Source organism: Perca fluviatilis, chromosome 16 (assembly GCF_010015445.1).
Source record: "Perca fluviatilis chromosome 16, GENO_Pfluv_1.0, whole genome shotgun sequence".
Lineage (NCBI taxonomy): Eukaryota > Metazoa > Chordata > Actinopteri > Perciformes > Percidae > Perca > Perca fluviatilis.
The window spans coordinates 17,042,402-17,067,427 of record NC_053127.1 but is presented as its reverse complement, the minus strand read 5'-3'; the positions used below and the strand labels follow the sequence as shown (position 1 = coordinate 17,067,427).

Below are 25,026 nucleotides of genomic sequence, written 5' to 3'. Positions count from 1 at the left end.
ATAGGTCAGGAGGCACTTTACAGTACAGTCCTCAAAAAGTCGCATCATTCTTTGTGGCTTGTTGTGTTTTACACAACATTTCCATGAATCATGGATGTGTTGATGACATAAATGAGGAAATATTAGAGGACTTAAGGAGACGTGATGTTGAACTACGGCGGGATTGGACACACAGGCGGGATCTGGTCCGGGAGTGGCAATGCGCGATGCGCTCCTGCTGGAGCGGTTGGACGGAGATAGAGTGGGGGGGAGGAGGAAGGGGCACAAAAGGAGCAGGTGGTGCGTTTGGAGGCCCACACTCCATGGCTGCAGCAATCTTCTCCAGACTTGAGGAGATGCGCCCGAGAGGCCGCAGCATCGCCACCCGGCCAAGACGGGCATTTATTACTTTGCCGCATCCCGGACAGCTCCCGCTGGCGTGCGCCAGGCAAATCCACCGTCATAATAGTAATCCGCCATGGAACAAGCGTGCCTGCTCTTAAAGGGAATGTGAGTTGACGCTTTGATTGGTTTATTGCACGTTACGCCCAAATCACACCTAGCTACTTTAGACCAACCCATTTTAGATTTGCGTTGGGCGCAAGAGTCATTTATCCCGCCGTTATAATAGCAACAGCATCCGATATCAGCCCACAAAGCTACTTGCGTTTCACGTTTGATACTTGCGTTTCAGATCGTTAAAATAGGGCCCTAAGACTGTTAATACCCCCACAGGTGAAAACAACACTAGAATAGTTCTACTGTCCACCTGCTGTATGCTGCAAAACATAGCCACATCCCCTGCAGCCAGCCACGCACACACACACACACACACACACACACACACACACACACACACACACACACACACACACACAGAAGGTGGCCTGCTGCTCCAGGTAGTCTTGTAGCCTGGTTGTGGTAGCTCCATCTGGCACAAAGACAGTGTGACTATGATGACAGGAAAGAGGGATGAGGAAGAAAGAGGAAGGAGGAGAGAAGTGAGATTGACAGAGCAGAGAGACAAGGACAGAGAGGAAAGATGGCAAAATTAATGCTCAAAATGTTGAAGCTGCTCTCATCATCTTTGTGTGTTTTTTCAGTGCTGCTCTCCTCTCCTCTCCTCTCCTCTCCTCTCCTCTCCTCCTCTCCTCTCCTCTCCTCTCCTCTCCTCTCTAGACTGTGCAGGCTGTGGCGAGGAAATCAAACAGGGTCAGTCTCTGCTGGCTCTGGAGAGACAGTGGCATGTCAGTTGCTTTAAATGCAGCACGTGCGGCTGTGCGCTCACTGGAGAGTACATCAGCAAGTAGGTGGCTTGATCCCCCATATGTACACTCTCTACTGTAGTTATGTTTGAGCCAATACAGTAAATAAGTAAACCACATCCTCTCTTGCTTGTTTGTTAATCTCGCATTGCCAGATCTCCACAGTGCTGTGGAGTAAGGTCTGGCTACACCACACATACATTCTTGGTTGCTTACATTTCTTTAAAACAATCTCAATCGTCTTGGGCTGTGCCAAGTTCTGGACGCAGCGACGGTGGCTCTGCAAAATAGTTGTTCTGGTAGAACATTTGCACCCCACAAAAGAAAATGCCACATGAAATATTAAATGACGTTAACTGTTCACACAATGAGCTTTTAAAATTAGCAGGATACATGGTTAAACGTAATTTGCTCTTACCAATGTATCGCCGTATATATACTTTGTCCAAAGCAATCCCCACCAATCGGTCCCCAAACGTCCCAGTTGGATAGTAAATGCTGTAAACATATTCTTTGTAAATCTTTACAGTCATTCCCCAAAAGAACAAAGCAGGCCTGCCTTATTGTACGATCCACATTTTCTTCAAAACTTGCAATTTTCAGGGTGTAGCTTGCTAGCTCGAAGTTTGTTGTGAAACGAAGGGATTTTGAGAACAGCAACACACAGAGAGCTGAAGGTGAAGGACGTCCGGCGAGTGGCTTTATCCTGGAAATGTGTACTTGTGTGTAGGCTTTTACAGCCGAAGCTATGCTCTGTGACCAGTTTGCTTGAAGCAGTTGTTAAAATAGAAAGCTACTTGGAGCACTCTTATTGTGGCAAGTCATGTAAAGCACCTTTGCATATCAGTTATTTTTTTGTAAGACAATAACTGGCAATTATTCAATCAGTCTTTTAATCAACTAGACACCCACAGTATTTATTTAAATGTTCATATTTGGAAGACACAATGAATCTTGCTTTTTTGTTTCCCTGGCAGGGATGGGATACCTTACTGTGAGACTGACTACCACAATCAGTTTGGGATCAGGTGTGATAGCTGTAACAGGTACATCAGCGGCAGAGTACTTGAGGTGAGTGCACTTTTCCATGTATGAATATGTGTGTATGCTTTAAGACAAATGGGAACACGAGGGAGAATGTGCATATTCTGTGTGTGTCTTTGTGAAGGAAAGTGTGGGTTTTTTGTGCATGCATGCCAGTATGTGTCAGCCTATAAAAAGCTGCGAAAAAACGCAGCTGTCCCTCTTTACTGTAAAAGACTGAAGTGTGGACTGATGACGAAGCAGCTTTGGAAAACCAACAAAGCAACACTCTCCCATCTTCTCTACCCTAATCATTACTGTTTTTGTCTCTTTATTATCAAGCTTCTCCCCTTTCTTCATTCCTCGTTCTTTTTCTCCACCGCCACTCTGTTCTCGTTTCCTCATTTGTGCCATCTGCTTTAGCATCTCTCTGCCTTATTTATTTCCTCTCACTTTTCCTTTCCTATTCTTCTCCTCTAGGCTGGAGGGAAGCACTACCACCCCAGCTGTGCCAGATGTGCTCGCTGTCATATGATGTTCCTGGAAGGAGAAGAAATGTACCTTACAGGTGAGGGAGGAGAGCCAGACAAATGCTACAAAAAGTGTAAAACCAATAGGATTGATTTGTTGTTTTGTGAGTAGATGGCCATACAAAGGTGCTTCAGTATATGTACAGCTAACAGGCAAAGAATAGACTTGTAGCATCTATTGAATTAGCTGAACCCTGCAAGTATCCAGATGGCCTGAGTGTGTGTGTGTGTGTGTGTTTTTGTGTGTGTGTGTGTGTGTTGTTTTTTTTTTTTTTTTTTTTTGTGTGTGTGTGTGTGTGTGTGTGTGTGTGTGTGTGTGTGTGTGTGTGTGTGTGTGTGTGTGTGTGTGTGTGTGTGTGTGTGTGAAACAAAGAATGAGTTAGTGAGCGAGTAGGATATGGATCACAAGATAACTTATGTTTGATCTCGCGCATATACCCACTTTTACACTCTGGTAAAACACACACAATTTCCCCCAGCTGATACACACAAAGGTTGAAGTCAATTACCTCTCAACCTCCGCCTCCGCTGTGTCCATTACTCTGTGCTGTCCCTGACGGAATTAATCTGAATGAAACGACTTCACCGGATGTTTAAATTCAATCATCCAGAAGCATCTGTTTTGCAAATTAGATAATAGTAATTAAAGTTAATAAGCTCAATCATGCATTCAAATAGGTTGATATGAGGGTGCTGGCAAACCTTCTTTACCATGTGAGTCAAGCTTGAATTTATATGCATTTTGCTTCATTTCTTTTTAAATCAACCAATCAAATGTCCTGCAAATTGCTCTAATAAGCAGCTGTTTTGCATTAGAAATGATGTTTCGTAGGAAATGCACCATAATGTTGGCCATGATATTTATGGAACTACATTTAATTTGCTAAATTATGATTAAAAGGCATCATTAAGTGCCATGATCTTTCCCTGACCATACCTCAACCACAGTTTAGTTTGAATACATGCTGTACTGTATGATTTATATTGTAGGAATATTTATAAGGAAATATGTTAGCTGTGAACATTTTGCAGATAAATACAATATTAACATGTCTGATATGTTGAAGAAAAAATGGCAGCATTTCCTTGAGAACCTGATGTTAATGCAAATCAGCTGCGTTATGAACATACTGTAGGAGATATGGTTGTGTAAACAGGCCACACATGAAAATAAGAGCCTGCAATTATAAACTGCACAAATGTTTCTTTAAGATAATGGTGAAATGGAAAAAGAAATTCAAATAGTACACATGCACAGATAATGTAGCCTGACTGAGTTGAATCCAGATTAACTGTAGAGCTACTGTAGCGTAACGTGTGGCTGACACACAGTGTCGCCGAGTCGCCACACAGGTTGACGCCTCCTGTTTCACCTCATTGACATTCAGCTGCTCTCCTGCTCACAGCCACCATTAAAACTAAGCATTTGCATATTCTACGTGAAGTCTGTGTATGTATATATGTGTGTGAGTGTGTGTGTGTTTGTGTTTTATTGTATGCCTATAAATATATAAGAGTAATTTTCCGTGTATACCTGTGTATCTGCTTCATGTTTGCATGTGTGCGTCTGCATATGAATGCAGTTGTGTGTCCGCGTGTGTGCTGAGCTCTGGTGAGCTGCCCCAAGGTTACATTCACTCCTTTTGATGACTTTAGACATGTAGGAGGGCTGAGCAATCACCCTCGTGAGACACACTCAATTACGGCACACACGCACACACAACACGTGCACACACATGCAGTCAATATCACGATACATGTCTGGAATGAAAAGTGGTGTGTGTGTGGAGGGGGGCATGGGGGTGTAGAACTACTTTATGAACTAATCGTGAATGTTTAACTTCCTAAAATGGACAGATGGATGGAAATAGTGTGTTTATTGTTCCCTCAAATATGTTCACAAACATCTAAAGACAGTTTACTCAGTTCAAATAAAGGTAACACCTCAACTGTGCCCAGCCTATTGTGTCCAATGGCTTTTTTTGTATTTGTTTTTTTTGCACAAGAAAATCAAGACAGTAACACAAGAAAATAAGTAATATAAAATAAAGATTGTGCAGGTGAGATAAATAAAACCACTAGGGGCTCATAGAAGGAATCTCACCTAAGGAATAGAAGACAAAAAAAATATGATGAGTAGAATTGCTTGCGCCACTTTATGATGGTGTTTCACTGTGTGCTGTGAGCTCGTGCTCAAAGTTGAACCTGGTTGAACTTTGTGGGAAGCGCATTGTAGCGCAATGTGCGCTGAACCCAGCGCCAAGGACAGCGCAAACCACGTTTGGTCTGAAAGGCCTATAAAAGATTAATCAACTAATGGTTTCGGGCCGAGTCCACTAGAAACTGATTACAGCCTGCCAACTGTCATCTATAGGTTATAAACTGATTACTTCAAAAAAGCCGAACTAACCCTTTAAGTGCATCCATGCACCTTAATCTATTATCGTACACTCTCGATAAAGTCTCATTTTAAATACAACAGACATCAGGGGGTTAAAGGAATGGAAGAAATCATAGTACATATCTGACTGGTAACATTAGTCTGATGTGTATTCTGTTTCTCATGGCAGCATGATTCAGCAAAAAGCTAAACTCCTGAGTCCATTTAAATATCTGCTGCTTTATAGCATTAGAATTTCAAATGACATAAGCACAAATGTCAATATTGCTACCCTAGATTTCACAGACTACCTTCATTCCCTCTTTTGAATATCACCAGTCAAGATAAAGAGGCCAGTCTTGTCCACTGATTAACCTCATTTTGCATTAAGTTAATAAAATATAAAATAAAAGTCTCTCTAAACATAGCTGAGGCTTTATTTGTAAATGAAAAGACAGAGAACAAATTGGGGGTTACATTTCAGGCAGCTAATTTTCTCAGAAGTGATGTGCGGTGCTGTTGTTTTGGATTGAATTCCTTTCCTCTGCAACATTTGGATTCTCCTCATCCAGGAGATAAAGGATGTAGAGTCCAAGGCCATACATCTGCTCAGCAGCAGAGTTGAGGAGCGTGGGTAGAACGGGGGTGCACTGAATCACCACGCATGGTTTCTGTCTGCAGTATTGATTTTGTGTGTGTGAGAGCGTGTGAGAGTGTGTGTGGTTGTTGAATGTGTGTGTGTGTGTGTGTGTGTGTGTGTGTGTGTGTGTGTAGTCTCTGTGTATCTGTGCTTGTTTGTGCGTGTGTGTGTGTGTGTGTGTGTGTGTGTGTGTGTGTGTGTGTTGTGTGAGTCTGTCTGTTTGTTCAGATTTATGGTGTTGATAGTAGTTGTGTATTAGAGTCATGATCAACTAACTGAGTCCATTCGGTTCCTGCATTGTTCCTTGCAAGGCCCGAGAAAGTGTGTATATGTGTGTGTGTGTGTGTGTGTGTGTGTCTGTGTGTGTGTGCGTGCGCTCAGAGCGGATATATTACTGTCATTATTACTATCAGCTCCACATGATTCTAACATCCTGACATAAGTGGTTTGTTGTCATTCCCTCTTTCATCTTTTGCTCTTTAGTAGTTTCCTCTTTCTTTTCTCTTTCTTATCTCAGCCCACCTCTTGTTATTGTGTAAGTTAGTTTAATTTAGTTCAATTAAAAAAACTGTTAAAGCACAATGTTGGCAGTGGTTCTGTTTAGCATATGTATATGGACAGGATATGCAATAAATGTGCATTTCTAAATTACAAAAGAAATGAAAAGACAGTAAGCGAAGGCATTTCAACGTGTAATATTGCACAGTATAATGTAATATTATACTACTTATATACTTCTCTTCCTGTCTTGCTCTCTGTCTCTTTTACACGATGATACAATTCTCATTTGATTCATTTAGTTAAATATAACTTTATTGTCTATAAAGTGCTCACAATGACAATTCTGACTTTCTGAGCTAACATTTACTAATTCACATTAAACACAAAGTACAGCTAAGGGTGAAAGGAATGGCATTAGTTTTACAGGTTTAGTCATTAACAGTGTGGACCTGTTGACCTGATGATGGCGCTAGATGAAAAGTCTCTCTCTCTCTCTCTCTCTCTCTCTCTCTCTCTTTCTCTTTCTGTTTTCTTTTATGTTTATTTGTGTGGGGAGACAAGAAGACTTCTATCATCTGTCCTCAGACCAGACAAATTGCCTCCACAGCCTAATGCACTGTCTCCTGTGTGTGTGTGTGTGTGTGTGTGTGTGTGTGTGTGTGTGTGTGTGTGTGTGTTTGTGTGTGTGTGTGTGTGTGTGTGTGTGTGTGTGTGTGTGTGTGTGTGTGTGTGTGTGTGTGTGTGTGTGTGTGTTGATTGATGTTGATTCACTTGAGAAAGGCTGATACTCTTCATAGGATCCCATAAAACTGTATGGCTGCTGCCCACACACAGTAAACAAAATAAACTAAGCTAAAATTGTGTGTGCTTGTGTGCAGGTTCAGAGGTTTGGCACCCCATGTGTAAAGAAGCAGCTCGGCTGGCGAGAAAACTCAGGGTGAGCGATACTCAAAATACCCACAACCCACTGGCATTTCTCTCTATTTCTGTTACTGTCCTCTCTGTGTTTCTCTTTGTCTGACATTTCTAATTCTTGTTTTACAAGTTACATTATTTTATAAGAAGCTAACTAAATCAAGGCTGTCCTCCAGATAAATATAGTTATTAAATGAAATAACAATATTTACAATACCAAAGTCTTATCCTTATCCAAAGAGCCATTCTATGTTTCAAAAAAGCACTTTGGCCACTTCCTACCAAAGTTACATTACCATGAAAATGCAAATAACCCAATATGGGTTATTCACAGGAAGTTGTTTCCATTGTCCTCCTCACCCCCGTCCCACGTTCTTTGTACATACCATAGACTGTATAAAATATGGGCGTAGTCTCCGTGACGTCACCTGCAGAACCAACATGAAGCTTAAAGTGGCCTGCCAATAGTGGCTCCGGCCGTCGCCATCTTGGTGGTGCTTGAAATAAATTATTCGAAAAATGGGCAAAGAGGTGGGGCATGGACGGAGCTGAGGCGGGCTGAATGAAGCCTACAGTCTATGCTCACCTCCTGTGACGGCAGCCACCTGTCACCCAAAGCGTAATGCCCTCAATTATGCAGAACTTGAACCATGAATATAATTTAAACGGGTGAGTTATAAAAAAAAAAATCACCCCTCTCACAGTTGTCATGAAGGTTGAGTTTTGTTTTTACGATAAGTGTCAAGAGTTTATAGACTTCATTTTTCACTAGTAGATATGCATGATGTCTTTATTATTATTATTATTATTATTATTATTATTATTATTATTATATCTTTAGAATGTAATTACATGTAGTAAAACTGGCTGTTGTATTGAACTACTACTTTACTAAGACCTCAGGCCTGCTCTGACTCTCTTAAATCTGTCCTACCAGCTGAGACGCACCTCGGAGACGGCATCCATTTCTCCTCCAGGCTCCTCTCCTCTCCTCGGCTCCCCTCACCGGCTCATCTGTGTGAGTACAGCTGTCGCCATGGTTACGCCAACAATACTATGCTTACGCCCTCATCTGTCACTGTCACAGCCTTCAATCAAAATATAACTGACAGCGACAGATGCACAAAGAGTCCCTTAAAGCTCTTTCTGCCCACCCTATCTGTCTGCAAGCAGACTTTCTGGTCCGTGTGTTTGTCTGTCTCGCCACCCGTCTGTCCCCCTGCTTCACTTTGTCCGTAAATATTGGGATGTCTGCAGCACCTTAAAGCCTTAGTTATGGGTCTACAGTCAATGTTAGAATCTTCTTTCATTTTGTATGAAGTTATGACGTTCAACACGCCTTCCAGTATGTTAATGTAACCTACTCATCTGTCACTCTGCCTTATGTTATTTTCTGCGTATCTGTATTTTTCTGTAAGTCTGCCAACTGTCTGTTCATGTTTATGATCGCACCTCTGTTTAACTTTGTCAGTTTTGCTTCCTCCATTTATGTGTGTTTTTGTATCTACATGTTTTTGTCTATGCCCTTTATTTTTCGTCTATGTTTTTATTTCTGAATTTCTTTTTACGTCAAAAGTTCTATTTGTGACTCTGTTTCCATTTCCTCTCTGTCTCTCTCTGTCTCTCTCTATCTCTCCAGTCTAAAGCCGACAGTGATGTTTTGGGCTATAAGCAGCTGGCAGCTCTGCCCAGGGTCAAAGCCATATATGACATCCAGAGGCCTGACATCATCCCTTATCAGGCCGACCAAGCCCACACAGACCTCTCAGATGACACTTTGGAGCGATACAGCTGCAGACAGGTACACACACACAAACACACTCACACACACACACACACAAACACACAAAGTTTGATTAATGATAATTGACCAGTCATTTTTGTTGCCATAACTTTTAGTAATATTTTTTTTTCTCCTTCTCATCCAGTCCTTGGTCTCCTTATCACAATACTCTCATGTAAGTACTCCACCCAACAATTTTACTCTGGAGGTCACTGTCATAAATGCATGTGTTGAGTCACAGCAGGCCACAAAATCACTTGTTAGCGCCATAGCAACCCCTGGCCTCATGTTAACTTACCTACCAGGGTTCAACGTTAAAAAAAATTATGCTTGCCCAAAGTCAATTTTTACTGGCCCCTATACAAAAAAGTGAGATGCTGCCTGCTTTTATCATGGCAATCCAGCATTTGTTTTCCGAATGAAGACGTTCCTTTGAAAAGTGATCCACTTTTATCTGCCTTGGACTCGAACTTCAGGACGCTTGAAACACTCTTATATATTTTTGCTTTAGCTTATATGCAGCCATCATTTTCTTCTTCTTCTAACAAGACAGCCACCAGTCATACATCACTAGTGCCAACTCAATTCTTGATCGGCCCATGGCACATTCAAATCAAATAATTTAACAAGCATTCTACGATGTGGGCAAAGTGAGGGGGGGGCAAGAGAACAAAGAGAACAATAACATTGTTTATGATACGATGGTGATCGAAAACAAATGATTGAAACGGGCAAGTGGGTTGTTATATTTACTTGCCTGACGTGGAATTTAACTTGCCCTGGGCCATCGGGTAACTCTTAGTGTTGAACCCTGCCTACAAATGATTGCAGTGAGTTCTGCACAGTGAAGTATGCAGATTTAAAATTTTGGAAAGAGAAAGCACTGGTGTACTCGGTAATCTGAGTTGAGGAATTGGTGTCAGGAGAGATGAAGTTGGAACAATGCATCCCTAATCTGCAGCAGGTTTCAAATCACTGCAGGCTGATTTTTATAGAAATTAATTGCTAATAATGGCTGCCTGGAAGGTAGTAAAAAATCTAAAAACTGATGGTCATTAAAAGGAATAAACTTGTAATTTTTTCAGTTTTTGTGCAGATTAAACAAATGCAATATAGTGTCATAACATGCTGATAGGTGGAATTATTTGCTAGGACAGAGCAAGGCTATCTGTTTCACTCTGTTTCCAGTCTTTATGCTAAGCTAAGCTAACCAACTGCTATATTTCCCAAATGTCAAAACTATTCCTTTAAAGCAGAGATCTTCAACAGGGGGTCCGGGACCCCTAGGGGTTCCTCAGAGTTACTGCAGGGGGCCACCAAATTATTGTTAATTCTTTTAGTTAGTTAGTTAGTTTAAAAAAAATTTAAAATGTTAAATATATTAGCAAATATAAATCAACCTATTCGTGAAAAATCCTCACTGATGATAGGCTAACTGGCCTATAGGTAAGGTAGTCACCAAGATCAACAGATAAGGTTCGTCCTGAGGATTCACTGTGCAACATAAACGTGTAAAACATGATTTATAAAATCATGCCAATTATTTTTTTAATAACTTAGTATTCTATGCAAAAAAGGAGTATACATGTATAAAGGCTTTAGGCCGCCCTACACGTTATTGTAGGCCCAGTTGAATATGTAACTTAATTTAATAAAATATATGCAACTCTAATATAACTCTAAGACAGCATCTCTCTCTCTCTCTCTCTCTCTCTCTCTCTCTCTCTCTCTCTCCAGGATCTCTTGGACGGCGTGGAACTAAGAACGAGGCGTTCCTCCAGCTCTGCCTTCACTGACTCTCCTGCAAACGGAGGCTCCCCACTGCATTATTATCTCCCTGGTAATGTGCCCACTCAAGCAGAGACACACGTACCACACACATATGCACAGAAAAAATATAAAGTCCCTAACTGAAGAGCTATACCAGCTCTTTAGGTGGGTGCAATAAGGTGTAATGTCCCGTTCAGAGCTCCGGGATTCCCAGCACCACTCCTGACACACACATATACATGCTCACACACATGTAATTCATCAGGTTATCAGTCTGCCTGTCTGTCTGTTTGGGGACGCGGGCCATTCTGTTGCTCATGCTTTGGTTTCTCTAACTGTGATTGGCTGTGCTGGCTGCAGGCAGTGAGAGTGGCAGGAGTTCACCCTATTACAGTCAGCCAGAGCCCAGGTGTGCCACACCCACCACCACCATCTTCCAAGCCCCAAAGCATTTCCATGTGCCAGGTAGGCCGACATCCGAAACACTGACCTGACCTGTTTACTAACCCGAATTGACCCACGTCAGATCGTAACCTAGCCTCCAAATATGTCCTCATTCTTAAAGTCCAGACTCTATGGAACCAATAATCATCAAATGTATTTAAATCCTAGCCAAGGCCCTGACCCACATCCAGATCTACACAAGATACTCTCCTAACAGACACACAACCTCATTCCCAGTGAGCCTTTAACCTGACTGTGGTCATTTGACATTTTTTGACAAGTGCTAAAGTTAGTTAATGACAGAAAATGTATGAACAATGATTGTGATAATTGATACATTATCATTTTTCAAGCAGAAATGCCAAATGTGGGGATTTGCTGCTTTTCTCCATTTTATATTATTGGAAACATCTTTGGGTTTTGAATGAACAAAGAAAAATAAATTGAAGACATCACTTTGGGCTGTGGGAAATTGTGGCTGGGATTTTTCCTTTTTTGCTATATATTTTATAAAGATTCATCGATAATGAAAATGATCATGGTGCTTAAAAGTTTTCCAAACCATTTAAGCAGAGAAGTAAATTAATCATCCATCCCAAAAAATATGCAGTAGTTATCCTTATTTTATTGTACTCCAGTTGGTAGTCTCTGTCTGATTTATTTACTACTTACTGATCTGGAGCTCTTGTATAACATATGAGCGCTTTAATCTAACAATTTATACCAGTCCATTTTATTTTAACACTCCATCAACCCTCCATTTTATCAAGTTATTGCCTCAAGTTATTGCCTCTCTCCCCCCTGAATGCTCACTCTGTCTTTGTTCCCTTCATTTTAAAAGGCCTTTACTTTTCACTGCAAGCTGTGCATTTGGTTTCCCTCCATCATTCCCTCCTCCTGCCTTCAGTCCATTTCTCACTACATGTTCCCTCTCTCCAGTTTTTCCGAGGCTGTTATTCCTTGCCAGCCCCTGCGACAGCACTCCCTTCGTGCTTTTCAAAATGGCGCAAAATGTATTTGGTAGATGCTTTTATCCAAAGTGCCTCATAGTATCACAAGTGCATACAAATTTAGCTTGGATGGCCCATTGGGAGTCGAACCTCTAACTTTGCCAGGTTTAGTGGCACGCACTGTGCAGAATTTGAAAGTATTCTCTTATGTTGTTGTTTTATTGCAGCTCAAACTATACTATGTTATAGTGCTTTTCAAGCAATCAAAGCTGAATGATTACAGAAAACTCTATCAAATGAGAACTACAAGGTGCCACTTTCTCCTCTCATTTCTTAGTTTCTCTATTCTCACCTTTATCTTTTCCTCTGCATCTTCATCCAGCCCTCTCTCCACCCTTCAAGTGCTCTCCTCCCTCTTCTTTATTCCTGTGCCATCTGCTGCTCTTTCCGGTAATAAGCCTGTGAATCTGTATTAATCAGCCTCTCTGCACGTCAGTCAGGTTGTCTGGATGCATGGCACTGTCTTTGCCATAGAAGTTTATTAACCATGCTGTCAGCTTTACGGTTTCAGAGACTGTTAATGTATACAACTAATTTGGTGGGACGGGATGAGTAAGGCAATCGCATTTTCTCCTCCCTCCTCTCCTCTCCTCTCCCTCCTCTCCTCTCCTCTCCTCTCTCCCTCTCCTCTCCTCCTCCTCTCCTCTCCTCTCCTCTCCTCTCCTCTCCTCTCATCCGCTCCTTCTTGCTTTCCAGACTCATTGTGTTGTTGTTTCTGCTCTTAGCTTCTGAGGAAACCAACATCTACAGGAAACCCCCCATCTATAAAAGACAAGGTTAGTCGATTCCTCACAATGTTGTGCTTTTAATAGTTTTTGTCAAGCTATCTACCTGTCAGCCGGTTGGTTGTCAATGCTTTCTCAGTATGAAAGATGCTTCTGTTTGTCTGATTTAATGAATCATAGAAAAGATCTGTCTAACACCGGGTGCTTCTGGTGACATTCAGTCATCTACAACTTCTCTCAAAGGAAAGTAGTTAGAGGAAGTGAAAGCATTTCCTCAGATGATGCAGGATAATCTGAATGGAGGATCAGATTATGCTGTGTTTAAAATATTATCTCAAATTTTGCTCTTTGTTTGTCTGGTAACCAACCAGCAGATTATGCCTGTGTCCTGTAAGGTCTGAAACTCTATTCCAATGCTTTAATGATTATTCAATTAACCAATGAGTTGTTCAACTATTCAACAACTATTTTGGTTTGAATTTAGAAGAAAAATGGCCAGACATTCACAGGTTCCATCTTCTCAAATGTGAGGATTTGCTGCTTTTATACCCTTGTAGATTAAATATCTTTAAATAAAATATCTTCTACTATGTCAGGCTCAGCTACATTACAGTCACAGTGGGCCGCCTGCTCCATGTTTAGCACCATAGCAATCCCTGGCCTTATGTTACCTTTATCTAAAAACAAGTTATAAGCAGAGAGATGTTTGTAATTTGGAAAAAAACAGTACTCCATCTGATCAGGAATCAATGTCGGATGAGTTGAGGTGTCAGTAGGGGCAAGAAACAGTTGGATTGTGGTATTCTCTACACATCACATCCCTTATCTGTTGGGTCCTAAATAAGTGAATCCCCTGGGGAATAACAATGTTACTGTAAACAACAGCTGACTTGGCTAAAACTAAACTACAGCTGTGATGTTGGATAGTTGTAGCCACATCAGAGGCAAGATCACATATTCAATCGGGGATTCAAGAGGTGAAGTAAAACTGAGAGAAGCAGCGCCAAATACTCTAAGTGTTTAGGTGATCCATCAGTGCTCAGATGGCAGGTCCTCAGAAACACCTCTGGATGAGTTACGCTGAGCTACAAAATGCTGACAAACCTATCTCTCTTTAGTCTGAGCAAGCAATCTGTGATCTGGGCTCTGTGAATGAATTTTAATCTACAGCACAAATCATTTATAGGCCAGTTTTCATATTAAGGCAAAGTACCATAATCAGTTATATGTGCTGTATATATACCATAATGTACTGTATGTCATAGTCAAACCTGGCTGCAGCTCAAAAACAAACCTTTTTAGAGCTGCCCAAGGTGGTGTTTGGTTACATTATCAGACGGTACAACTGAGAAAGATAGCGAGAGTTTGAGAGAATGGTTTTATGTTTTTCTTAATGCTTTTTTAATATCTGTTTTAAATCAACAATGTTGCATGGCATCTGTCCTGCATGTTGAACATGAAACAATGATGAATGCATTTGTCCCTGTTTAACAAATACTTTAATTTCTTTTTTCAAATGACCTAATAATCCCCCCTAAAACAAATCACAAATATGGATTTGTGTGTCCAGTGTAAGTTTGGACTGTCCACATCCTAAAAGTTACATTAAAGCAACCACAGTATTAGTCAAAATATGACCTTTGTTATATGTCATTCGCTCGCTCTTTTCACTGTCTAACAAAAGCCACAAACCCCCTTCAACTATTTCCTTCAAGATATTTCCTCCTCACCCTTGACACCTTTGCTTGCTTACTGGAAGTTGTGCATCAGATCCCATCACATTTTCTCTGACCTCCTTTCTGTTCTCTGTACCCTTGCTTTTGATGCCTTCTCCTCCTCCCGTCTTTTCCCCCTGCTGTTCCCTCCCCTCTCTGTAAGTAAATGCACTACTTTGTCCATCTTGTTTCTCCTGGATGCACACACAAAAAGACACAACACTTCAGTGAAACATATTAGAGACCTACAACAAACAAATAAACCAATTTTCTTTAAAGCAGTTGCATTTTATTGTTATTTTAAGCATGTAAATCAGCCTAGAAATTCTCTCTTTGGGGGGGATTATCACAAATTGTGTTGAGGAATTCTGCAATTTCTCGCTCTCTCTTTCTCTGATTGTCTCTCCTTCAGCCATAACTTCCTCTCCGGCAGCCAGTAAGAGTAAGACCAATGAAAACCTCCTCAGTTCCAGTCGCCTTTCCACCTCCAACGGCAACAGCCTTTATCACCCAGACTCCAACTACTACCCATATACTGGCTCGCCAAAAGGTACTGCTCCCTCTCGTTCTGAAACACACTTCTTCACACATGTGCTTATAAACCTGTATTTACTCTTTACATACCATCTTTCTTTCATTGCCTTTTATTTCCTCCATCTCTCTCTCTCTAGTCTCCAGGGTCAGGAGGTTTTCGACCGGAGGAGAGGAGGATGGATGGAATCAGAATATAAACAAGGTAAGAAAGAAAGATGTTCTCCTGCTTCTCCCTTGTATATTTTAAGTGAGTTTGTCAATATTTAATGAGCTGCTGGTTAATTCAAAGTTTCTTACCAACCTCACCCACTGGACATGATACAAAATTATGCTCCCCTCTGCTCTATCATTTTATGTTCATTCCTCTATTTTTCCAAACAACAACCATCCACCTTTCACATTACCATTTATCAACCCATGCATCCATCCCACTCAACCAACTCTTATTGCTCTGTGCATCTGTCCATTTTCCCATTTTTCTGGCCCCTTTATTTAACCCATCCTTCTATTCCTCCCCTCTACTCTACCTTCCTTCTCCCTCCTTACCTCCCCACAGGGAATTGGCAGGATGATCCTGAAGGAGGAGATGAAAGCGCGTTCAGGTTGTCACGACAATGACCAGTGGGGGAGCAGACGCAGTTCCCGCAGTAGCAGCAAGGAGGCGCTGAATAATATGGAATACAGCTCTCTCAATGGCTGTAAGTCTGTGGTCGTGAGTGTGTGTCTGTTTTTGTCACTTCTTCAATCTGTCGGTAAGGGTTGGTTTTTGTAGATTTACTCAGTTTACTACATGTTGCATACTTGACATCATTTGCTGATTATCACTAAATACAAAGCACAGCTGAGGCTGATGGAAATGTCATTAGTTTTGGAGTTATTTGGCCATGAACTAAAGTATTTGCCATGTTGAAAGTTTACCTGTTGATGGCACTAGATGAAAAGTAAAGGGATCACCAAAGTTATTACAGTTAATCCTGGCACGTGTGTACAGAATTCAGGTAGACCTTTCACACAAAAAAAACTTATGGAGGAGTTAGAGGAAAAGTCAGGACCAAACTCGGCAGGCTTCATCCTCTGGCCACCATGCATTTCTTTACAGATTTTCACAGCAATCGAACAATTAGTTGTTGAGATATTTCAGTTTGGACCAAAGTTATGGACAGACAGACCAGCTGCTAGCATGGCTAAAAACTGATCTAAAGAACCATGGTCGGCTCTGCGGTTGTCAATACTGTAAAGTATGATCGGTAAACACTGACATGGTCCTTTAAGGTTATATCAGGGTTGAGACTGTGGTTCAGGTTCAAGTTAATGTAATGGTGATGATTGGGCTGTGGTGGTTAGGGTTAGAGGTCCGGTAATGAAAATAGTCACCTTTAGAGGAAAATGAATGTGTGTCTCGTTGTGATGCCGAGCAAGCCACAGTGGGGGGAGTTTTCCACCTCTGTATTAACTCTCCCATTAATCCCATTCCTGATTGCATTCAGCACAAGTAAGGGCAAAACAAAGCTGGAGAGACTCTGAGAGAGAAAAAGAGAGAGAGAGAGAGAGAGAGAGAGTGTTTAGGTGGAGGTCAAATGGGAATTAAAGAGAGGGTGTTATAACAGGAGAGATAGAGAGAAAATTAACTTTAAAAGAGAGAGGGAGTGAGAAGCTAAAGCAATTTGGAGCTGTTCAGAGAAGATGTACGACATGGAGCCAGGAGGTAAATCAGGGTCAGAGAGGGGGGACATGAGCTTAGTGCACAGGGAGGTCAGACAGAGAGAGGTGCGGATAATGTTGATGTTTGGTTCTGCGTAATCACTGTTGGTTTATAGTGTCTGCTGTTATTATTGTGATTAGAAAAATATTGTGTGGTCATCTATTATTCAGAGGACGCTCATTCCAAAATGGGATGTCCACAGTTTGATAGAAATGACATGAACTCCTACTAAATAATTGACGCTTTGTGAGTTAATTTAACTTAACAGATTTATGTCCATTTTTATGGCATGTCAGTAGCGTGACTGAATGGTCCAGCTCAACTTTGGCCAAGACTGGAATATCTCAATGTTATTACTTATTATTGTATTACATGGATTTCCATGAACATTTGTACAAACATTCATGGTCCCCAGAAGATGAATTCTAATGATTTCTGTTATCCCCTGACTTTTCCATTAGTGCCACCATGAGGTTCACATTTGTGGTTTTTTAACTGAAATATCTTAAAGGTCCCATGGCTTGAAAATTTCACTTTATGAGTTTTTTTTTAACATTAATATGAGTTCCCCCAGCCTGCCTATGGTCCCTCAGTGGCTAGAATTGGCGATAGGTGTAAACTGAGCCCTGGGTATCCTGCTCTGCCTTTGAGAAAATGAAAGCTCAGATGGGCCGATCTGGAATCTTGCTCCTTATGAGGTCATAAGGAGCAAGGTTACCTCCCCTTTCTCTGCTTTGCCCGCCCAGAGAATTTGGCCCACCCATGAGAGAGAGAGAGACATCATGGCTTTCAAACGAGCAAAGTGGCAGTTGGTCAAGGCCACACCCCCACCCTCCACCTTGCCCCCCCCTCTCTCCTCTTCAATAGCATTTAAAGCTACAGACACAGTAATGGAACATTCTAAGGAAAGCTCATTGTGGGACTGGGTCTAGTGGCTGTAATTCTGCACCAAGGCTGAATTTCGGGAAAGAGACTTCAGATACAGTATTAGGGGACCACTAAGGTCTATAGAAAATCATCAAAAAAGCACCATGTCATGGGACCTTTTACAACTATTCGGTGGATCGCCATGAAATTTGGTACACACATTCATGTTCCCCTAGGGTGACCAGATGAGAATGGGTCAAATTCGGGACGAGACGGGGGGGAGGTTGATTGGAATTATTAATTATTTTTATTCAGGAATTCAACTGACTGTCATGTCTTCTCTTTAACATCAGCAACATCCAATCCAATCACTCCTTCTCGTGACTGCCTGCACTTAACATGAATTTCAAAACGCCGCACCAAAATAATTTATTATTTTTATTCAAAAACTCAACTGTCTTGTCTTGTAAACCCGAAAATACAAATATAAAATCATTAAAATCATGAACTCAAGTGGTGATGGGAGCTGCATCTGCAGGACGACTCAATTAAAAACCACCATGGACAGTTTTTAATGTTCAATCGGACTATAACTATACTCGAGCGTCTGCTCTTGAGACTTTGATCTAATTTTCGGGACAATTAGGCCAGGATTCGGGATTCAGGACAACTGCTTGGATTTCGGGACTGTCCCGAATTTTTCGGGACGTCTGGTCACCCTATGTTCCCCTTAGGATGAATTGTAATTACTTTGGTGATCCCTGACTCTGACCACCATCACCAGGTAAACTCTTAATCTGTCACATACTTTGTTATATGACTAAATACCTGACAAACTAATGTTGTTCCCATCAGCCTCAACTGTACTTTGTATTTACTGCTTATTAGCAAAGGTTAGCATGCTATGGTGAACATTATACCTGCTAAGCAATGACATGTTAGCTAGCTGACATTAGCATGTACCTCAAAGCACCGCTGTACCTAAGTAGAGTCTCAGAGCTGCTAGCATGGTTGTAGACTCTTAGTATTGTTACTTCATCAATTATGATAATAAAATTGAAAATAATAAAATGAAAGATCTGTTCCTCTATAAAGATCTATATATTTTGTTTCGTATTCCAGCACCTGTGTTTGAGAAAAATAATAGCAAGCTGCAGCACAGTCCATTAAAATTACAAAGTTCAGTGAGTAGATGCCATAATCATGTGCATTTTTAACATGAGTGGCCCATGCTGCTTCATATTTTATATGATGTGTAGGTCCTAATGGTGATTTGTCTGCATGTTGCAGCTGGCCTTCTTTATTTTCCTTCAACTAAAAAACTAACTCTCTCGTTTCAGATTACCGTTTGTCCTCATACTCTTATTATGTGACAGGTTTATCAACCCCACTTAACACAGTCTCACATACTGTGCATGTTTCAACAATCATACAGACACTAATATGCATGTATCCATGTGTAGACACAAAAAATGACATGCAAATATGTTACGTTCTTCGTTACGTTTCTGAGAATATTATTTATATATATATATTGAACAGAGGCATTGTTTTGGTTTTAGGGCTTTCGTTTTTCATCAGGGGCAGTTACAGGTGTCGGGAAACATCAGCTGATTGCTCAGTTGGCACACATCATGTAAACAACTTTAGTTCCATAGAAGCTTTTAATACATACTTCTGATACAAGATATTTTATATTTCCTAGGTGGATTCGCTGATGAAATTAATATATTGTCCCGTGTGTCCCCCCTTCCCCCCCCCGCTATCTCTCTGTCCTCAGCTCCCAGATCTGTCTACAGTGCAGACAGCGGTGAGTGGTTCATCAGTGCGTTTTGATCTCTGAGGTCATCTCAAGAGGACGGCAACACAGCGGGCCGTCTTCCCACTGATCCCCTCCACCCTGTCCGTTCTGCTGTGACAGCGGCAGAGCTTTAAGTGGGAGATTGTTATCACCTCACACACACACACACACACATACACACACACACACACACACACACACACAGACACACACACGCCCTGCTTTTCTTTTAGGCTTCAGGTGGGAAGATGAATGGTGCTGTAGCTTAGGCCTGTATTTAGCAGCTTTTCTTTAGCAGAAGCACTGATCCAGGATCATTGACCTGAACCCCTCAGCCATCTGTTTCACAAAACACAGTTACACACTACACTTTTGATTGTAAAGATAGATGTGTTTTATGGGATCACATTGCCCACACTTGTCCTTTAAATACCTGTTATGCAGCTGCATTTTGTAAAATGTATGTATTGTGATCTCTTCCCCCATCTCTTTTATAGCTCTTGCAATGATTTTAATCCAATAACTTCCCAACTTGGTCTCTAAATATGTTTTTTAACATCATAAAGATGCATTCTTGTGAATGCAGACTGCCATATAAAGCATGATTGTGCCATTAGATTAGAACACCTGTGAAGATTCACATAGCAGCAGAGATTATAGACCAGCACTTCTACTATAAAGGCATTGATAACTAAGATGTTTAGGCTATTAGTTACACCATTTGGCGTTAGGGCACACTTTGTTGAAATAAGCATATTTCTGAGACACACACCATGACTAATCTATGAAACTGTATCTCATTTCTTTGTTGGGAGAGATTAGGAGAGAGTTGTAAATGACAAACCCATTGGAGTTCAGCGTCTCAAACACGCTTTAAAGTAGCTTTACACATTGGCCAGCATTCTATTGCATCATGGTGTTTCGTCCTGGCTTGTTGACATCGCTGTGTAATTTAATTCCCTTCAACACTGGAGTAAACAAGAGAGAGAGAGAGAGAGAGAGAGAGGCTGAAAGAGAAGAGGAGGGCAGAGCATGAAAGCAGAAGAGAGGGAGGAAGGAGAGGGAAGAGACGAGCAAAAGACTGAGGAAGTATGAATGATGAAGCCGAGAAACGAAGATAGTGAAGAAGAGGCAGGGGAAGGTAGACGTGAGAAAGACAGAAGTAGGACTTGAGGGGATCAATGTGACTCCACTACCCCCTGCTGCTTCAGCTGCAGCAGTGCACAACACAGAAAAAGGCCTGCCAAAGGATGCTTAGGATGCTGGTGGTTACCAATGGTTACAAGGGAGATGCAACCATGCTGGAGGAGTGACAACAAAAGAAAAGATTAAATGTTATCGCTGTAGTGGTAGGGTGTTCATGTTCAAATTTTAAACGGTGAGAGGAAGCAGCAATAATATCATGTTCCTCCAACAGATTGGTCTGTTTCTGCAGGCAGATATACTGCGGTTTTTCTTAATTTTTATTTACAGTGTAAATGTAATAACCAGAGGCTGAAATGGCACATCTAAATGACTGAAATATCAATCTGATTTTACCAATCTGCGTTTCCTATTTGGAGTCTCTCAGGTGGATGTTTGGGAGGCAGTGGTAGCCTCGAGGTTTAAAAAGCAGTTCCAGTAATTTTTTGAAATCTTGGACTAAATGGGAGAAACCGTTTCCCCAGAGTGATACTCCCAGAAACTGTATGACAAAGATGTTAGAAACCCTTTTCTAATCCTTAAGCAACTGTCAGAATACAGAGGTACTGTGCTCCTATTCATGAATATTAATTATGCATAATTCCTGTGTTTGTTTATGGTTATGTGTTTATATTTGTTCTTCCAGACTCATACATTGCCAAATCGTCCTCGTTGCCAGGCTACGGCAGAAATGGACTAAACAGGGTAATTTTTGTCATGCCATGCTTACTGCGTATCTTTGTGTGTATGTGTGTGATGGAGAGAGAGACTAAGACAGGCATGGCCATTCACTCAACTGTGAAGCCAACTGAGACAGTAATTAACATCTTTATATTTTTATTGTATTTGTCAGTGTGGTAAATTATTAGACATAATGCCTCACTGATGGGACTTTTTATAGATACTATATGGTATCTGTATACTTTACTTGGTCCTTTCCCTCCATTATAATCATGGAATACATCCTCTCACTCTATGTTTGCTAAACTGCTCTCGTGTTCTAGCAGCCTGGGAGTGCGGGTGCAGATCATTACCAGTACGACAGCAGTAATGCAGTTAATTGGCAGATCAGAGGTAAGCCTATTGTACGGTTTAAATCTGCTTATCCCCAGTTCTTCTAGTTTTCTCCAGATTTACTTCCCCTCCGGATTCACATTATTCAGACTGTATATTATGATGGAATAGAGGTGACAACAGATGCAACAATTAACTGACTGAGACTGTATTTTTCTCTTCTCATTTTCTTTCAGAATACAAGGTAAGATGCTCTAGCCAAAACTAGCAAACTGTTACTGAACCAAGAGTGAAAGGTCTGGATCAGTGGATAATAGTAACTCACTCAGTAACACCCACTTGTGAAGCTGACTGACTCCTATAATATTTACAGTACTCCAATATGTTTCACTATTCTTCCTTCTCAATCAAAACAAAGAGTGGAGATCTTTACGGAATAATTTGCTATGACTGTTTTGTGGCATTTCTTGTGGGAAATTCTGTCAATCTTTCAAAGTCCAACAACTGATTTATGAACTAGAAAATAGATTAAAACAGTTAAAAGTCAACAGAGTTGAACTTTGTCAAACTTAATCATTTTTGTGGGATTAGAAAGAGTTGAGAGCAATTCATCAAATCCACACTTTTTTTTGAAATCCTAGAAACTGAAAAAAAATCTCGTCCTCAGTGAAATACGTATACCAGCATTATTCATTACACTTAACAAAACAGAGCCTCTGTCACTGCTGTCAATGCTGTCATCGGCCACTAGAGGGTGATAAAGATAAATAAAATAAATCAATCTGACTGTTTTCATGGTGTTGAAACATTCAAACCAAGCTGGTTTATGATGATTTTTTTTTAAGTAATGGAAATTAGAATTGTGGTATAAAAAACATTAAACAAACGAATGGTCATAATGACATCATTAGTGTAAGTCCCTTGAAGGAGCATCTGAATGTAGTTAATATTATATAGTTAAATTATAAAACCATGCTAGGTTTTTGAAATTGTATTCACATGGCCATGGCCTCAACGGTGTATTTTGGGGCAAGAAGTTGAATATATGTTTTAGATTAGATTAGATTAATTTATTTTTTATAGTTCATTGTGTACTTACATACATAAATAAATGTAGACCAGCCACTTGCAGTGCATCAGGAAATGACAACAATTATACAGATGTATGTAAGAATGCTAACTAGACTAAAATATATAAAAAGTGTGTGTGTGTGTGTGTGTGTGTGTGTGTGTGTGTGTGTGTGTGTGTGTGTGTGTGTGTGTGTGTGTGTGTGTGTGTGTGTGTGTGTGTGTGTGTTAGATCTACCCATATGAAGCCCTAATAGTGTCAGTCAGAGGGCAGCAGCGTCTCCCGAGTGATGTGGATCGAGCCAGACTGGAGGTAAACTGCTACAGGACTCTCTTACAAAATATACTTCTTATATAGACAGACACAAGTATAATGAAAACAGACAGACCAGCTTTGCTATCAATAGAGATATGTCTAAAAAAAAAATGTTTATTGATTACATTTCTGAAACCGACAGGGATGTCTCTAAATGTCTCCGTCTCCTCTGTCCTCCCAGCGTCACCTCTCACCAGAGGACTTCTACAGAGTCTTTGGCATGTCCATGTCTGCCTTTGATCATCTTGCTCAGTGGAAGAAGAACGAACTGAAGAAACAGGTCAGACTCTTCTGAGAAAATGAAGCCAGGAGAACCATCTAACCGAGTGCAGGTCCTCCGCCAACAACAACAAGCTCTGAAAAGGAGCCTACAGAGAGGACTGCGGACCCCAGATTGACTCAGTTTCACAGTGGAAGAGGAACTGGCTGAAATAAAAGACTCTCCTCTTTTGAGGTAACAAGAGCAGAACTGTTCTTGGCTCCTGATCCTGTGTGTACGTGGACATCTTAAACAATACATATGAAGTCAGCCAACTGGCCAAAAGGGGAAAGGAACAGGAATCAGAGGAAGGAGATCATAAGGACTTTGAGAGGCAGCAGATGAGCCACACTGGAGCTGCAACAGACATAAAGCTGATGAGGACATCCTACCATACTTAGGGTTTGCCACACTGCACCAAACTTGCACCTATGCCCTAAATTAGTGAGAGAGTTTCGGTAGCGAATAGGCTGCCTGGAAGACAGACCGGCATATTGTTGGAGGCAAAAAGGATCCAGTTTTAGTCACACATACGCTATCATCATCATCATCATCAGCGACTCATAAGCTGACGAGAATAGTGTGATTCTCATTAACATTAGGCTTATTGAATGTGACATACACATGGTGTTTTTATCTATCTAATGAAGCGAGACATACCTGTATGTATGTCTGTGTGTCTCTTTTCCTGCTTCCAACATTAGTTACATGATTGTACAGTTTTTCTGAAGCCATATCAGTGCTTAGAGTTCTTCTCTATGACATGAGCAGACAGTACAGTTGACTGAAGTGGTTTTGGAAGTATGATGTGATCGTAAGGTTTACTATGAATGAACTGTGTCATAGAAATCAGGTTTTAGTACTGTGTGCACACTTTAAAGGTCCCATGGCATGAAAATTTCACTTTATGAGGTTTTTTAACATTAATATGAGTTCCCCCAGCCTGCCTATGGTCCCCAATTGGCTTGAAATGGTGATAGGTGTAAACCGAGCCCTGGGTATCCTGCTCTGCCTTTTTAGAAAATGAAAGCTCAGATGAGCTGTTCTGGAATCTTGCTTGTTATGAGGTCATAACAAGCAAGGTTACCTCCCCTTTCTCTGCTTTGCCCACCCAGAGAATTTGGCCAACCCATGAGAGAGAGGCATCATGGCTTTCAAATGATCAAAGTGGTAGTTGGTCAAGGCCACACCCCCACCCTCCACCTTGCCCCTCCCACTCTCCTCCTCAATAGCTACAGACACAGAAATGGCACATACTAAGGAAAACTCATTGTGGGACTGGCTCTAGTGGCTGTAATTCTGCACCAAGGCTGAATTTTGGGAAAGAGACTTCAGATACAGTATTAGGGGACCACTAAGGTCCATAGAAAATCATCCAAATAGCAGCATGTCATGGGACCTTTAAAATAAGATGTTTTTTTTCTTATTTTATTTAAAGAAATCAAGGTTTTTGTCAATTCATACTCCCAGCTGCACTCATGAAGCAGCTCAGAATTTCAGCTGTTGGATTACGCCAGAGTGAATCATGTTTGTTTGTGTAATTACAGCAAATAACAAATAGAGGATTTCCATGGATGATTATGCAGACCTTCTGAATAATACA

At 41.0% G+C, this 25,026-nt stretch overlaps 1 protein-coding gene across 8 annotated transcripts in view; it reads left to right on the top strand.

Moving 5' to 3' along the window:
• The window catches only part of LOC120544079 (actin-binding LIM protein 3-like), a 45,920-nt gene extending 21,543 nt beyond the window's left edge, over positions 1-24,377 (top strand). The window contains exons 5-23 of one of the 8 annotated variants that reach the window (XM_039777618.1): positions 1,159-1,285; positions 2,222-2,315; positions 2,748-2,835; positions 7,197-7,255; positions 8,171-8,251; positions 8,873-9,034; positions 9,162-9,191; positions 10,754-10,856; positions 11,147-11,251; positions 12,966-13,016; positions 15,114-15,230; positions 15,352-15,416; positions 15,771-15,912; positions 19,564-19,593; positions 21,413-21,471; positions 21,771-21,840; positions 22,017-22,024; positions 23,081-23,161; positions 23,346-24,377. In XM_039777618.1, coding sequence (XP_039633552.1) covers positions 1,159-1,285; positions 2,222-2,315; positions 2,748-2,835; positions 7,197-7,255; positions 8,171-8,251; positions 8,873-9,034; positions 9,162-9,191; positions 10,754-10,856; positions 11,147-11,251; positions 12,966-13,016; positions 15,114-15,230; positions 15,352-15,416; positions 15,771-15,912; positions 19,564-19,593; positions 21,413-21,471; positions 21,771-21,840; positions 22,017-22,024; positions 23,081-23,161; positions 23,346-23,459 — 1,586 coding nt within the window. In that variant the 3' untranslated portion in view covers positions 23,460-24,377. Of the gene's footprint in view, positions 1-1,158; positions 1,286-2,221; positions 2,316-2,747; positions 2,836-7,196; positions 7,256-8,170; positions 8,252-8,872; positions 9,035-9,161; positions 9,192-10,753; positions 10,857-11,146; positions 11,252-12,965; positions 13,017-15,092; positions 15,231-15,351; positions 15,417-15,770; positions 15,913-19,563; positions 19,719-21,412; positions 21,472-21,770; positions 21,841-22,016; positions 22,025-23,080; positions 23,162-23,345 lie in introns of those variants that run through there. The other 7 variants (XM_039777621.1, XM_039777617.1, XM_039777616.1 and 4 more) reach the window with 7 other exon arrangements.
• Positions 24,378-25,026: the final 649 nt, after the last annotated feature.